The sequence below is a fragment of the Podarcis vaucheri genome, assembly GCF_965113315.1.
Source record: "Podarcis vaucheri genome assembly, chromosome: 3".
Lineage (NCBI taxonomy): Eukaryota > Metazoa > Chordata > Lepidosauria > Squamata > Lacertidae > Podarcis > Podarcis vaucheri.
This window is the reverse complement of record NC_138761.1, coordinates 104308141-104325123: the sequence shown is the minus strand read 5'-3', so window position 1 is coordinate 104325123 and position 16983 is coordinate 104308141. Positions and strand designations below refer to the sequence as shown.

The 16983-nt window shown below is 43.0% G+C and overlaps 1 protein-coding gene across 1 annotated transcript in view; it reads left to right on the top strand.

The window, feature by feature from the left end:
* KLHL29 (kelch like family member 29) overlaps positions 1–16983 on the top strand; it is a 430669-nt gene that overhangs the window by 350246 nt on the left and 63440 nt on the right. Inside the window, exon 8 of the mRNA XM_082215506.1 lies at positions 3826–4085. Within this exon, the coding sequence (XP_082071632.1) occupies positions 3826–4085 (260 nt within the window). The remainder of the gene's footprint in view (positions 1–3825; positions 4086–16983) is intronic.

Sequence of the window (16983 nt, the reverse complement as noted above, 5' to 3'; positions counted from 1 at the left end):
ACAGACATATCCATGCACATTATCTCTAAAGATTCAGCTACTATAACAAAATACATTTATTTCCACTAAATCAATGTGAGATTTTCCTTTTCCAATACTTAATATGTGAATTCAGTGAACCGTGTTATGGTTATGCAATTGGGAGAGTTGGCTGTAAGTTTCATTATATATGGGGAACTAGAGGTTTATATTCTCATTTAGAGAATTCATAAAATATAATTGCTTATTTTTATTTATAGCTCTTACTGGATTAAGCTTCAGAGATAGTGGAGTTTTCAGTTGGCCTCATTTTTCATTTTTGCATCGGGCTAGCCAAGAATCTTACAATGCAAAAAGACAAGCAAACCACTATTTCTAATGTTCTTCTAAGAGCCACCTGTGGAAAATCTCATTTGTTGTTCTTAGTATGTCATAGAGGCAAATTGGCCTAGAGATTGATTGGTTTGGTGTTTTGTTTTTGTTTTGCATTTTGCACATTTTTTGGGGGGAATAAGAACCATGATTTCCCAGATAATGAACTTTCCCATGAAAACTTTTGACTATAAATCAAGTGAAAACCCTGAAGTGGAGGGCTGGGGGGGGGGAGAAATAACATAATCTGAAGGGTGGGGATTTCACATTGGTTTTAATTGAGCATATGAGTTTTTGTTTACCTTTCATTTTGTTTTGTTTTTGTAAAGACACTGTGAGTAGCCTGCGGTGAGAAAAAAGTTGAATAACTTAAATAATAATACTAACTAGTGCAGACAGCTTCAAGAAACAATAAGTATGCCACCTTTATTCTTGACTATGGTGACCAGTGGGGGGCAAGGAACTTCAGAAATTGGTACAGTGGTACCTCGATTTTCGAACGTAATCCGTTCCAGAAGACTTCGACTTCCGAAACGTTTGAAAGCCGAGGAGCAAAGGGTGGTCTGCAGAAAACTTGGGGGGGGGGGAATAACCCGTACACGTAGTGGAAGCCATTCAACTTCCAAGGTGTGTTTGAAAACAGAAGCATTTGCTTCTGGGTTTTCGGCATTCAAAAACCGAAACATTTGGCTTCCGGGACTTTCAAAAACTGAGGTACCACTGTATTGCTGACTGTGGGCCCCTAGAGATAAAATGCTTATTGTCTTTTAACCATTTTAACATCATTGCTTCCTCCACAAATTCTTCCTGTCTTCTTCTACCATGTTTTAAGTGTTACATTGGCAATGCTGTTAGCACTAACAAGAACCCTTCTTATTACCTTCCTAGTTAAGATGATGTTTCCAAACTTTTCCCCTTAATTACTTTTGATTAACCACAGTTGACATTTACGTAAAGTTTAACCAGGGGTTAAATGAGGGAGGGAAAAAGCAGTAGGAGGAGAGGGATTATGCTGCTCTACGTGCAATCTGTTAAGAGACTGGTAATATTATAACTCTACTGGCTCTTTAAATCGTAGAAAGAGGTCAGGAGAATTAAATTAATTTATTTAAGAGTCATTTAAGATTCATTTCCGTAATGCTACCAAAAAAAAACCCAACACCTTAGCAACCCCGAGGACTAGTAAGTTACATATTTTATCATTATTTCTGAAATTTCACTTGGAGACCTATTAAGCATTCTAACATAAAACACTGCCTTGCAAACAGAATATATTGTGCTGCTGTGAGAGTGGAGAACAAGCTGTTTATGAGCAAGTGGATAATCATTTCCGCACGCTATTTATTGTTAGTGTGACGGACGTATCTTCCTTTTCATTTTGAGATGTCCTGCCTTGAATCTTAATCAAATGTTCTGTTATTAATACTGGCAAGCAGAGGCCAAGTAAGAACATCCAAGTCACCAACCACATTTTCCCCAACTCTTTACTTCAAACAGGATGATGTGTTGGCTGGCAAAACATTCACCCAAGTTCCCTGTTACAATACAAATGCTACAAGTCTTTTTAAAGTGCGACTCCAGATCTTATCAGGCCAAACCAGCATGGCCTGTGATTTGGGATGATGGAAGTTGTAGTACTACAGTGGTACCTCGGGTTAAGTACTTAATTCGTTCCAGAGGTCCGTTCTTAACCTGAAACTGTTCTTAACCTGAAGCACCACTTTAGCTAATGGGGCCTCCCGCTGCTGCCGAGCCGCTAGAACATTTCTGTTCTCATCCTGAAACAAAGTTCTTAACCCGAGGTACTATTTCTGAGTAAGCGGAGTCTGTAACCTGAAGCGTATGTAACCTGAAGTGTATATAACCCGAAGTACCACTGTACACTTACTATTATCAGATTTGTATACCGCCCTATATACCCACAGGTCTCAGGATGGTTCACTTAGAGCAGCCTTTCTCAACCTTGGGTCCCCAGATGTTTTTGGCCTACAACTCCCATCATCCCTAGCTAGTAATGCCAGAGCTCAGGGATGATGGGAGTTGTAGTCCAACAACATATGGGGACCCAAAGTTGAGAAACACTGACTTAGATGATCCCGGACTCCCCACTTCCTCACCCTTAACTTATGCCCCTTGTTGGTTATTTTCTTTAAAACTATGCATATGGATAATATTTTATACAGGTTATGTCTCTGTGGCAAACTGGGCCTACATTGGCTATGATGTCTTTGGACGTCCTTCTATGAACAGCTGCCATTTTAAAAGGGGCCAAACTCTGTTTGAGGAGACAGGCAGTCTTGGAGAAATGTGGATTGCTGCATCTTTCACCTAAGAAAGGACTGGGAGAACTGGCCAGACTTTCGCAAAGAAAGTATCTACCATGAAATGTTGATCCCATGTTACCAGTCAGAAATGGATGGCCCACGGCCTCAGGGACCTAAAAATTGAGAAATATGCCTCTTAGGAAAAATGGAGTTTCCCTCACTAGCAGTTCACAACAGCTCTCACTGTTCCAGTTTTATAAGAGCTCCATTAGTTTGTGTCCCAGGTGTGTTGGGTAGACATCCATTTTCTTGATTCAGAAGGCTTCTCCCCCATCCCCATTACAACTGAGTCTGTAATATTGTGAGGGGAGGTGTCTGAGCTTCCTTTTGTAGTCTTTGGATATGGAGTTCTCTGGAATAATAGGCTTGAGCCTCGTAGAGATTGTCAGGGTATACTATGCCTTGACATCCTTTGTGATGGTTTTATACTCCTTTTAACCTCCCCTTGCTAATATTTAGAAAGTACAAAATGTGTTCAAAACACCGTCCCTTCTTTTGCTTTTTGAATTTCAGGCAACCCAGTTTCCTCACCTGTTTTATTTTATCACATTAATATGGGTTTTAGATTTGAACCTCTGCACTACACACACATGCTGCTGGCAAATGGAAATTTGGTTTTATGTAAGGAATATTGAGGCATGCACACCCACATGTCTAGATGGCTGGAAGAGAAAAAACGAGGCTCTTAATTTGGCTTCAGTTTAATTAATTAGTTTAATTTGATAAGCTCAGAGCTTTGGGGGGAAATTGTTGTTAGCCCCGGGTCTGCTACAATTACACACATTTACAGTCCCAAAGCAGTTATATAGTTTCCTTATAGTTTGTTCCCTAATCACTGGATATCTTATTCAGTAGCACTGAAATTGCGACTAACTTGTCCCGTTGATTTCTATGGGAACAAAATTTGAAAGAAAAAGTTGCATTGAGCTCTCGGTGTCAAAAGAGGATTGTGTTTATTTCTGTATTTATGCTGTTACTGTTTCCCTATTATGCATATTTCAGTTCAGAGGTCATCTAATTCTCTCCTTTGTACTCCTACCCTACCTATCAAATTCAGGTGGCAGTTTACAGCTTGCAAAACCAGGAAATAGGTGTCCTGGATTTTTGACTTATTCTCCCCATCCCTTTCTGTTTCCTATGTTCATTGTAGAAAAACAGTTGACTGCTAGCAATTGCTTAGGAATATTAGCCATGGCTGAAGCGATGCAGTGCAGTGAGCTATACAACATGGCAAAGGCCTATGCGCTGCAGATTTTTCCGGAGGTGGCAAATCAAGAGGAGATTCTTAATATCTCGAAAGACGACTTCATTTCCTATATGTCCAATGACAGCCTGAACACAAAAACGGAAGAACTGGTTTATGAAACGGTGATAAAGTGGATTAAAAAAGATGCTGCGGTCAGAGCCCAGGTAAGCAGGAGGGAGAGGGTGGGTGAGACCTTCCTCTTAGAAATTTGTTTTCTCTTTCTCACTTCCATTAATAGCTCATTATAGCAGAATGCTATTCTGTGCCATTTTAAGCCCAACTTTTCCCTTAACCAGAAAAGCAAAACCGGGGTGGGGTGGGGGGAGCTGGTTAGCCAAGAGAAAATCCAGGCTATGCAGAAACTTCCTTTAATTCTGTCACCCAATCCCCATGTCTGATTAGAATTGAAAAGTTTGCATTTGCTGCATGCATCTCACTAAAAATAGCTTGGTCCAAGATGGCTCTTGAAGGATTAGTATTGTGTGATAATGTGCCTTAAAAATAAATAAATGCAGCTTTAAAAAGAAATGATGTGCATTCGGGAATGGCAAGAAGCAAGAATCATCAGAAGAGCTCTAGACATGGAATACTAATAATGTGGCTGCCTTGTAAAGTCAGTATACTGAGAGGAGTATTCACTATTCCTGTGCTGGCTGTGCAGATGCCAGTAAATATTTATTGGGGCTACCTGCTCTAGACTGTTACTCTGCTAGGCAGTTGACCTTAACGGAGATAAGGATTCAGATAACGGTTATAAATACTGCCTGGTTTTGTGGACAGCTATAGTAAAATGTTGTCCTTGGGCTGAAAGAATTGCAACTGCAGCACGTAAATTTGCCAGTTGCTTTAGCTGATTAAGATTTGTAGCAAACGAACTTCACACATTATCGACCCAAGGCAGGAGAATTGACTCAGTGATCAAGCAGTCTCCACATCTGAGCTGCTATCAGTTCAGCTCCACATTTGCTCTTGCTCTCAGTTCAACTCCTGGATAAACTGGTGAAGTGATATTCTTAAGAGTGTTTGGCATTTTATAGGAAGGAAGGAATATACCCGTGTACAGTGTTCCATTTACTCTCAGTGCATTTTGCTGTGTTTTAGCATCTCACTCCCTCCAAAAATGCTTTTCAAAATTTAATTAATTCTGAATATGAATTAAATGCTAATAGGTTCAAGAGCTATTGCCCTAAATATAAGTTACTGTTGAGCTTTTCTTTGTAGTTACAATTCTCTGTGATTCTTCTTTCATTTACATAGAAGGCAATTTATGTGTCATCCAGTTAGATGCAGTTTATGAGTTTCAGAATTAGCTGCAAATGTAATATCCTCCTGAAATCTTTTCATAGTGTGATACCACTATTACTAGACTGATTGAATAATAGTGCTGGAAAGCATGCATACCATATCCACAATCTTATTGAGGATTGTGGAAAGCCCTGTGGCAGGAAAGAAGCTGGTTGATTAATTGTACAATAGTTGGGAAAGAAATGAAGAACTTTTAGTAGGAATTTGAAGTAGTCAGAACATATATTCCTGGCTCTCATTGTTCTGGGATTCCTTGGTAGTCAAGGATGTAGCTGGTAGCAATGACCTTCATAATTTTTACAGGATAAAAATGTGGGGATTCTTTTGATAACCACCTAGAATTAGGGAATCATATTGTTTCATATCTTTCTGTATTCTTGTTGACTGGGGAGTCAAAATAGTTGAATGGTTGTCAATGTATAAAAGAGCTGAGAGTTCATCGTTCTAAGATAAGTGCTAATGATCTTTTAATTTTAAATCATTTATTTGTAAGTGGCCTCCTCTCTGTGCTTTTGTCAAATTGTTAGATGGTTCTAGGACATCAAACCTATTCAATCACATCTTGCAATTTAGTCATCACTCACAATGAGTTGTAATCTCAGGTTATATATTCTACTAGCTGAGAATATACAGGAGGGGAAAATATTGTGAGAAACACTCTGAAGCAAGGAGGAGGAAACAGACATAGCATGAAATATAGAATATAATTATCCAGGCAGGGTGCACTTTGAGACTCAGTCCCCAGATGGACTAAAGACTAAACAGCCAGCTTAGTAGAGCAACCACTACATCTACAGCCAAGTTGCCCCTGGCTGAGGTAAGTGGAAGGTGTAGAGGGCAGGAAGATCAGACCTGATGTCACCATGCAACAGTGGAGGGATCTAGTGGATTGCTGGCTGGCTTGGGCCTCCCCGCCCTTGTAGCACATCCCATTTTTGGATTTTCTGCTGCCAGGGATGCAAGCAGCAGGCCTTCCTCCCAGTGGCGTAGCGTGGGGGGTGCAGGGGGGGCCGGCCGCACCGGGCGCAACATCTGGGGGTTAGGGTTAGGGGGCGCAAATCCATGGGTTAGGGGGCGCAAATTACTTGCCTTGCCCCGGGTGCTGACAACCCACGCTACGCCACTGCTTCCTCCTGCCCACACAGAAGGAGTTCAACGATGCAGAATATTGCTTTCATCTCTCCAGTGGTGGCCAGTGAGAGGCTGGCTCAATCCAACCCTCAAGGGCCTATCATAAAGAGGCTTTGGGTCACCTTGGTGCATGTTCGTCCACAATGCACAGAGACGAAAATTCTCAGCTGAATATGGAGGGCTGAGTGCCAACTTGATGCCAGCTAAGTTCAATAAAACAGTGTGTGTGTGTGATAATTATTCAATATAGTTTTATGTGCATTGCTTAGAGATTTTTAAAAAGTAATTTATGAAGAGAGGGGGGCAAGGAGGTAAAGAAGAATTTTCCATGTGGTTTTTGAACAACCATACAGACATCCCCTGTTGCTTCCTGACAGAAGCGTCCTCTCCTGATATTACCCATCTCACCCTCCAGTTTCCATCTGCCTTCCCTTTCCATGTTAAAGCTTATTGAGTGTAGCCAGCATGGAGTTTACAAAGGCCACTTACCAGCAGGCTGACTATGTCACAGTCCAGGTGAACCATTCAAAATGTTATGGCCCCCGGAATATTTGTTTTGGTGGGCCAGGTGATGTCTTATAAAACCTCCTAAACCTTTCATTTAACATTTCAGACCTGGCTGGAGGCGGCCAGGAGGAAAATAGGTTTTTCACAACTAACAATAAGAAATAAATGCAAGGCCTTAACTGCAATATGTCAACAATTAGATGTTTATTAGAGCACCTGTTGAGCAGCCTCAAGATGACTCTGCCAGTTGTTTGGCTGACTTTTGAATCCCTCTTCTATTCTGCCTGCAGATTCACAAGCAGGAGTTTTTGTATCTGTGCTGGTTCTGTTGCTAAAACAGAGTTGACCAAGACACACAAATCCCAAAAGACCCCTTACCAACCCTTGGGTGTCTACACAGATGTTTTTCTTCTAGATTTCTGCTGCTGTACAGTATTTTTACATGTATAATCCAGCACTACCTTAGCAGTGCATAAACCAATCCTTAAACATATATGGAGTCCAAATCAGAGCTTGCAGGGCAGCAGCTGAAAGAGGAGCAAAAGGGTTTTCTTGTGTGTGCATTTCTTTGTGGCTGATTAGCTGCTCTCCCTGTGCAAAGGTCAGAGGGGGCAGGGTTTCTGTTGAGTCAGGTGATTAGCTGTGAGAGGAGCTTATCAGAGCTTGCAGGGCGGCGTGTGCAGTTTGATTCATCTTTTAGATTTAGGGGAGCTAGTCTCAAACGTTTGTTGGGGGAGACCTAGGGTTTTTTTGGGGGGGTTATTTGTCCTGTCTTCACGCTTTTTAAGATGGAGGACCACTGTAGCCACCCCCACCGACACGTTTTCAAGATGGAGGGTGAGGGAACAGCTGCAGTCGCCTGCGGTTCCTGCGCAATGTTTGGCATCTTGCCAAAGGTTGCAGGCAGCTTTACCTGCAGCAGTTGTATGTTGATTGCCCTCTTAGAAGACAAGGTCCAGCAACTGGAGGAACGTGTAGCTACGCTCCAAAGAATTAGAGAGCTGGAGCTCTTCTTGGAAGCAACAGAGAACACCGTCTCCACCAAGGAGGAGACAGGGGACACCCCTGAGAAGGAGGCTAGTTCACCAACACAGGTGCCAGATATATGGAGAAACGTGACTCAAAGAAGTAGGAGGCCCAGGGTTCGCTCTGATTGTTTAGAAATACACAATCGCTTTGAAGTCCTCTCCCCTAGCATGGAAGACGAAGAACAGACTCCATTTGAGGATCTCTCCCTCATTACAGCCGATCAGGTATATGAAGACGAGCAGCAAAGTCAGTCCTCAGGGAATGTGCAGGCGACCTTGGAACGGACAGCTCACGGAAGAACCCCGACCAAACCTAAGAGGAGGCGTGTAGTGGTGATAGGGGATTCCCTGCTGAGGGGAACAGAAGCAGTGATCTGTGGGCCTGACAAGATGTCTCGGGAGGTGTGCTGTCTCCCCGGGGCTAAGATCCAAGATGTAACTGAACGACTGCAAGGAATCATAAAACCCACTGACAAATACCCCTTCCTCTTGGTTCATGTGGGAACCAATGACACTGCAAGCAATAGCCTCCAGAAGATCAAAAGAGATTACGAGGCTCTGGGCAGGAAATTGAAGCAATTAAATGCACAAATTGTCATCTCATCTGTCCTCCCAGTTGAACGACGTGGCCCAGGGAGAGAGGGAAAAATAGTCGAAGTGAACAGCTGGCTTCGCAAATGGTATAAACAGGAACAGTTTGGATTCTTAGATCACGGACTGCAGTTTCTTGAAGATAGACTTCTGGCAAGTGATGGGCTGCACCTCACAACGGTTGGGAGGAATGTTTTTGCCAAAAATCTCAGAAACCTCATCAGGAGGGCTTTAAACTGACTAATGTGGGGGAGGGAGACAGTGCTCCTGAAGGTAGGAGTCTATCAATTGATGAAGATGATCATCCAAATGTCATAGACCAAATGGAGCAAACAGCACACAGACCTAGTGGTGGGAGGAAAAAATCCTTAAATAAGAGACACGGGGGAATGATTAATGGACTTCAATGTCTGTACACTAATGCGCAAAGCATGGGAAATAAACAAGATGAGCTTGAGCTCTTGGTACAGCAAACTAAATATGACATAATAGGCATCACTGAAACCTGGTGGGATAAGTCTCACGATTGGAATGTAATAATGGAGGGATACAATCTATTTCAGAGAAACAGACCAGACAAGAAAGGAGGAGGAGTGGTGTTATATGTCAGGGATGTATATACCTGTGAAGAGATCTAAGACTTAGAACCTCAAAGCCAAAGTGAGAGCATTTGGGTCAAAATTAAGGGAGAGAAGAATAACAGAGACCTCATTGTGGGAATTTACTATAGATCCCCAAGCCAAACGGAGGACAAAGATGATGCCTTCCTGGAACAGATGGCCAAGCATGCAAAAGGAAGGGAGATAGTAGTAATGGGGGACTTCAATTACCCGGATATTTGTTGGATGTCAAACTCAGCCAAGAGCTTAAGGTCAAACAGATTGCTCACTGGCCTTGCAGACAACTTCATTGTCCAGAAAGTGGGAGAAGCAACAAGAGGAACAGCCATTTTAGATCTGGTCCTAACCAATGTTGATGACCTGGTTAGTGGGGTAGAAGTGGAAGGCTCATTAGGCGCGAGTGATCATGCTCTTCTGAAGTTTACTATACAGCGGAAAGGAGCAGCCAAGCATACTAGGACTCAATTTCTTGACTTTAAGAAAGCTGACTTCATAAAACTTAGGGAAGTGCTGGGTGAGATCCCATGGACAGTAATACTAAAAGGAAAGGGAGTTCATGATGGCTGGGAGTTTGTTAAGAGGGAGATCGTAAAAGCACAACGTCAGGCAATACCAATGAGACGGAAACATGGAAGGTGCCTAAAGAAGCCAGGGTGGCTATCTAAAAACTTTTAACTGAGTTAAGATTAAAAAAGGATGTGTACAAAAAATGGAAAAGGGGGGAAACCACCAAAGAGAAATTCAAACAAATAGCAAGCACATGTAGACACAAAGTCAGAAAAGCTAAAGCACAGAATGAACTCAGGCTTGCTAGAGAGGTTAAAAGCAACAAAAAAGGCTTTTATGGGTATGTCCGTAGCAAAAGGAAGAACAAAGAAACAGTGGGGTCACTCAGAGGAGAAGATGGTGAAATGCAAACAAGGGACACAGAAAGGGCTGAACTCCTCAATGCCTTCTTTGCCTCAGTCTTCTCCGGTAAAGAAAACAATGCCCGACCTGAAGAATTTGGAGCAAATGATTCAGCAGAGGAAACACAGCCCAGAATAACTAAGGAGATAGTACAAGAATACTTAGCTAGTTTAGATGTATTCAAGTCTCCAGGGCCAGATGAACTGCATCCAAGAGTATTAAAAGAACTGGCAGATGTGATCTCAGAACCACTGGCAGTCATCTTTGAGAATTCCTGGAGAACAGGAGAAGTCCCGGCAGACTGGAGGAGGGCAAATGTTGTCCCTATTTTCAAAAAGGGGGAAAGAGAGGACCCAAATAATTATCGCCCAGTCAGTCGGACATCAATACCAGGGAAGATTCTGGAGCAGATCATTAAGCAAACAGTCTGTGAGCATCTAGAAAGGAATGCTGTGATCACCAATAGTCAGCATGGATTTCTGAAAAATAAGTCATGTCAGACTAACCTGATCTTGTTTTTTGACAGAATTACAAGCCTGGTAGATGAAGGGAACGCAGTGGATGTAGCCTACCTTGATTTCAGAAAGGCATTCAACAAGGTGCCCCATGATATTCTTGTAAAGAAGCTGGTAAAATGCGGTCTTGACTATGCTACCACTCAGTGGATTTGTAACTGGCTGACTGACCGAACCCAAAGGGTGCTCATCAATGGTTCCTCTTCATCCTGGAGAAGAGTGATTAGTGGGGTGCCACAGGGTTCTGTCTTGGGCCCGGTCTTATTCAACATCTTTATCAACGACTTGGATGATGGACTCAAGGGCATCCTGATCAAATTTGCAGATGACACCAAACTGGGAGGGGTGGCTAACACCCCAGAGGACAGGATCACACTTCAAAACGACCTTGACAGGTTAGAGAACTGGGCAAAAACAAACAAGATGATCTTTAACAGGGAGAAATGTAAAGTATTGCACTTGGGCAAAAAAAATGAGAGGCACAAATACAAGATGGGTGACACCTGGCTTGAGAGCAGTACATGTGAAAAGGATCTAGGAGTCTTGGTTGACCACAAACTTGACATGAGCCAACAGTGTGACGCGGCAGCTAAAAAAGCCAATGCAATTCTGGGCTGCATCAATAGGAGTATAGCATCTAGATCAAGGGAAGTAATAGTGCCACTGTATTCTGCTCTGGTCAGACCTCACCTGGAGTACTGTGTCCAGTTCTGGGCACCACAGTTCAAGAAGGACACTGACAAACTAGAACGTGTCCAGAGGAGGGCAACCAAAATGGTCAAAGGCCTGGAAACGATGCCTTATGAGGAACGCTTAAGGGAGCTGGGCATGTTTAGCCTGGAGAAGAGGAGGTTAAGGGTTGATATGATAGCCATGTTCAAATATATAAAAGGATGCCATATAGAGGAGAGAGAAAGTTTGTTTTCTGCTGCTCCAGAGAAGTGGACACGGAGCAATGGATCCAAACTACAAGAAAGAAGATTCCACCTAAACATTAGGAAGAACTTCCTGACAGTAAGAGCTGTTTGACAGTGGAATTTGCTGCCAAGGAGTGTGGTGGAGTCTCCTACTTTGGAGGTCTTTAAGCAGAGGCTTGACAGCCATATGTCAGGAGTGCTCTGATGGTGTTTCCTGCTTGGCAGGGGGTTGGAATCGATGGCCCTTGTGGTCTATTCCAACTCTATGATTCTATGATTCTATGATATGAATAGACATATAAATATAATTGTCATTTGTAATCCATGCACTCAGTCCTTAAAAAGGCAGTGAGATCTTCAAACCACTGGCTGATACATGGTGGCTGTTTGACCTCCCAACCTTGCCGTATAGGTCTCGTAGGCACCATAACAGTTCACAGAAAACCCACTTTTGTTGTTGATCTGTTAGTCTTGACACCACAGGAATAGGATTTCAGAGTGTTTGAACATCTGCAAATATCAATGATTTCTCCAAGATAAAAAAGAAACTGCAGAACATGCCTGCATCATATGCCTTGAAGAGGCAGTTCAAATCAAAACTTTATTAGCAAAGCCAACAGGCCATAGCTATACAAGAATTAGAAATAAAATAAAATAAACATAAAGAGGGGATAAAAACAAACAAAAGGAGGTCCGTCAGGTGAACACGTCTGTCACTCAGATGGTGGCCCTTAATTTCACAGCTCTCTCGATGTATCTTGCGACCTTCTCTGTTGTCTGACTGTCCGTATCAGATAAGAGAAAGAACAATATAATGTCTTGTGGACGACCGGGGTTGGGGAGAATGAGTGGAGTAATAATCTCATTCCTTAGGTCTTTATAAAGGGGGCAGGATAGAAGGACGTGGGACACTGTTTCCGTGTTACCGTCTCTGCATGGGCAGAGTCGTTTTTCAAATGGAGTCTTTTGGTAACGACCTTCGAGTACGGCAGAGGGAAGAACATCCCATCTAGCCAATGTAAAGGCGCGTCTGTATTTTGGGATGGTTAATTTAGACAAATATGAAGCTGGGAAGTCAAAGTGGGCAGGGGAAAAGTAAGTATACCATGGACACATTTTCTTTAGAATAGTCAGGTTGTTTTGCCGTTCAATGTCTTTCAGGCGCTGGCCTATTAGGCTCTTTGCTTTACTAAGGCCCATTGATAGTAGGGATTGCGAATGCAGACCGCATGTAAGGAGTTTTTGATGCACAGTTTTGAACCACAAGCTTTTATGAGGGTCTTGCATTACTAGAGGCAGTAGACCGGGTGGATTTAGATTAAGGTGAAGCCAATAGTTGAGTGTTCTTTGCCAGGTTTGAGTTTCTACAGATGGGAGGCAGGCCTCGAGTCGTAAAGCTGCGTTTGGGACACAGGAGGGGACACCGAATATCTGCCTTAGGAATTTAGACTGAACAATTTCAAGACTTGAGCAGTGGTTCCCCGTCCATATTTGTGCCCCATACAGTAACTGCGCCAGAGGTTTTGCCTGAAAGACTTCAAAGGCTGCTGGAATATATCTGCCCCCCTTCGTGTAAAAGAAGCGCGACAGCATCTTAATGCTTTGAGCTGCTTTTTCTTTGGCATATTTTTGATGGACATCCCAGGACATCCCTTGAAGAGGCACTTTCAGTGCTATACTTCCAACATCTATCTGAACTTACCCATCTCTTCCTCTAGGAACGCTGTGGTGTCTGCTCCATTCATCTCTGAGATCCTGAACATCCACTACGCAATTATGAACAGCTATTACAGTTTTAGGTTTCTCTGCATTTAGTTTGGTATTTTGAGAATGTGTCGTGGGCACCGATCAGAATATGTGACATGTGAGTGGCGGCAGTTCTACAAGTTTCCAGATCTTTATCCATCCAGCTTAAAGATGCCGTGGGATGAACGCTGAGACCTTTTTCATGCAAAATGAATGTTGTTGTTAAATAATGTTGTATGACACCCTTCATCCAAAGGTCTCAGGACGGTTCACAGCATAAAAATACAAAATAAAAAGGCACAATACTTAATAAAAACAAGAATAAAACAAGGCAGATCAATACCCACCCACCCTGTACCACTGAGCCATATATTTCCCATTTCACAACACCATTGCATATTTATTTTAATGAGTGATTAATTGCCGTTATTTATATTCTATCTTTCAGAATATAAATCCTTCTGGGGGGAACTTAAAAGTAACACATTAAATTACATTTTTTTAAAAAACACACACAATAGTAACATATTTAAAAGCCATCATGATGATTCCCACAGTAGAACAACCCTACACTGTGCGGGTCAATATGGTGCTGGCTCTGAGGTGGTCTGCGCCTGCCTGCCCCTCTCCCTTTCTCCTGGAATAACAATGAAACCTGTCTATGACTCTTGTTGCACCTTGTTCTTTTTTTGAGACTCGCATTCCACGGATGTGATATTGGAAGAGGTCCTTACTGAATTTAATCAAATTCAGTCAGAAAGATGTGGCCATTGATGGTTTTCTCATGATCGATAACAGCAAGAATTCCTATAGGGGGGGAATTATTTTTTGCATAGGTAAAGGTAAAGGAACCCCTGACCGTTAAGTCCAGCATGGACGACTCTGGGGTTGCGGCGCTCATCTCGCTTTATTGGCTGAGGGAGCCGGTGTACAGCTTCCGGGTCATGTGGCTAGCATGACTACGCCGCTTCTGGCGAACCAGAGCAGCGCATGGAAATGCCGTTTACCTTCCTGCCGGAGTGGTACCTATTTATCTACTTGCACTTTGACGTGCTTTCGAACTGCAAGGTTGGCAGGAGCTGGGACCGAGCAACAGGAGCTCACCCCGTCGCTGGGATTCAAACCGCCAACCTTCTGATCGGCAAGTCCTAGGCTTGCATAGGGTTGAGTAAACTGAGGCTGAGAGTCATTGTGCATAGGGTTGAGTATACTGAGGCTGAGAGTCATTGTGCAAACGGTGTTGTTTTTTTCAAGGCTGCCGATACCCTCCTGCTTCCTGCTGTGGTGATTTCATACATTTAAGTGTTAAGAGGTGGCTTTCATTCCCCCCCCCCACTGTCGCTTCCCCATTCTTCCTTTCATGCTGCCCTGACAGTTTTTCGGCATTGCTTTTCATTCTCCACCTCTTCTTCCTGAAGTGCTTTTTCAGTTTATGATGGCATCTTTATTTGTTTTGCCCTTGCGTCTGGTTTCATGAATTGCCTTTTTTACTTTTTTAGTGTGGAGCACAAGATTTTGTGAATGTGTGTGTGTATCTATTTCTCCAGAAAAAAGTGTTTTTGCAGTTAAATTACTGTTTAAATACGGGTAGCTGGTTGCTTTCATGTGCCACAGATAGATCAGCTTTCAAGGGTGACTGCTCTAACTCCCTCCTCCCGCAACCTCCCGGTATCCTGCTGGTTTGTAATAGGCTTCCTAGTCACACAGATGCTTATTTTCTAAACATAGAAGCTGTTCCTTTTCAGAATGCTTCCATGAAAAGTCTTCCTTTAACATTTCATAATGGCATCTTTTGGTTCAGGAACTCAGGAAGAGATTTTTTCTCTCTGTGTGTTTGTATAAAGTCAAGCTCAACATCCTTGAACATGTGTGCTAAAAAGAATTATGTGGGTGTATGAATTACATTTCCTTGTGAGCAGAAAATACAGTTCAAAGGCTAGTACTGATACTTGTGGAGCAACTCTGTGCTCCTTTAGAATTCTGAATTCAGTACAGTTGTACCTTGGTTTTCGAACAGCTTAGTTCTCGATCGTTTTAGCTTTCGAATGCTGCAAACCTGGAAGGGACTGTTCCAGCTTGCGAACTATTTTTGGAAGCCAAACATACCATGGGGGTTCTGTGACTTCCGATTGGCTGCAGGAGCTTCCTGCAGCCAATCAGAAGCCACGCTTTGGTTTCTGAATGTTTTGGAAGTCGAATCAACTTCCAGAACGGATTCCATTCGACTTCCAAGGTACAACTGTACTTTTCAGAGGCAGTGCAGTACCTTGCAGAATAGCACTCACCTTTTCTATCCATGCCATAAGAAATGCTTGAGCATTTGTTCTACTGAATTTATAAGTGTATTCATTGTAAAACCCTATCAGAGTAGACCAATTGAAATTCATTGACATGGCTAAGTTGGGGCCATTAAGTCTTCTGTGTCTACTCTGAGTAAAACTTAGTTGTATACAACCCATAAGTTTTATTCAGTGCATAGCCAGGGTTATTTATTGTGGTTTCTTTGACACACCTTTTAAACTTATGTAAGTACAGGTTATTACAGTTTTGTTTTTTTGCATGGAATTTCCGCCAAAAAGACATAAAGCCATTTCTTCTTCTGTATAATGAATCCAATTTCAGCAAGAAACAACCCACATGATCAGGCCTCACAACAGCTTGCAAGTCAGTTTACAAAGCCCTTGTAACCTTGCATGATGTGGAAGGTAGAGTTTTAGGGCAAGTTCCTATTTGAGAATAAAGCTGTAGGAAATGCTGGAGTGTGGTTAGTGTTTCTACCTGCCTCAGGCACAAACACAGCCACCCCTGCTGTCTTATATGTTGATTCATGCAAACTATTATTGTGATCTTGAGTAGGAAGCCACAATTTCTGTTTGGGCCACTTGCCAATCTGCTGTGAAGTAGCATTGGTGCACTTGTTAGTGCAGCCATGTTTTAAACCTGCTTTAAATTTGCTGCCAAGGAGTGTGGTGGAGTCTCCTTCTTTGGAGGTCTTTAAGCAGAGGCTTGACAGCCATATGTCAGGAGTGCTCTGATGGTGTTTCCTGCTTGGCAGGGGGTTGGACTCGATGGCCCTTGTGGTCTCTTCCAACTCTATGATTCTAAATCATGCCATGCAGCAGCTTGCTCTTTGCATACAGCAAATTACTATACTGATTGGTAATCTTCTTTGGCCTTTTGCAGTAGTGTGTGTGTGTTGAGGAAAGGCGGGAATCGCCCGATGGTTGTACACTAGTGGCTTTCAGACTGTGTTGCAGTGGACCCAAGGGATTCCTCAGATGAGTAATGAAGTTACGGCCAGCAAGCTTTCCTGAGGGGTGGCTTGTCAGCCATTGCCAATCTTCCCCTGTAGCCTGTGTGAATCCACAGAAAGGTTTTGGGTGTGTTCTGTTACACTCTCAGCATACATGGGGTACATGTCTGGCCAATGCTCTGCATGCCCCAGAACCCTCTGCAAAATATTGGGGTTGGATGTGGCAGGGGTATAGAGGATTCTCAACCGAGGCCTTGGCATCCAAGCGGTTTGCTGCAAGTAGAAATATCCATGAATGGCACAGCCAGGATCTGCATAGCAGCTACAAGTCAGATCCATATTGGCTTGTTCTGACCCATGTGGGTTCCATGTGTGATGCCAGTACCTTGAGGCAAGGGACGTCTCCAAGCCACTGCCATCATCCCTGAGCACTGGCCATGCTGGTGGAAACTGGAGTCCAGCTACATCTGGCTTCCTGCTGCCTTAAGGTGTCCAGAGGATCCTATTTACATGAGTTGTGTTGGACTGTTTTAAGAGAGA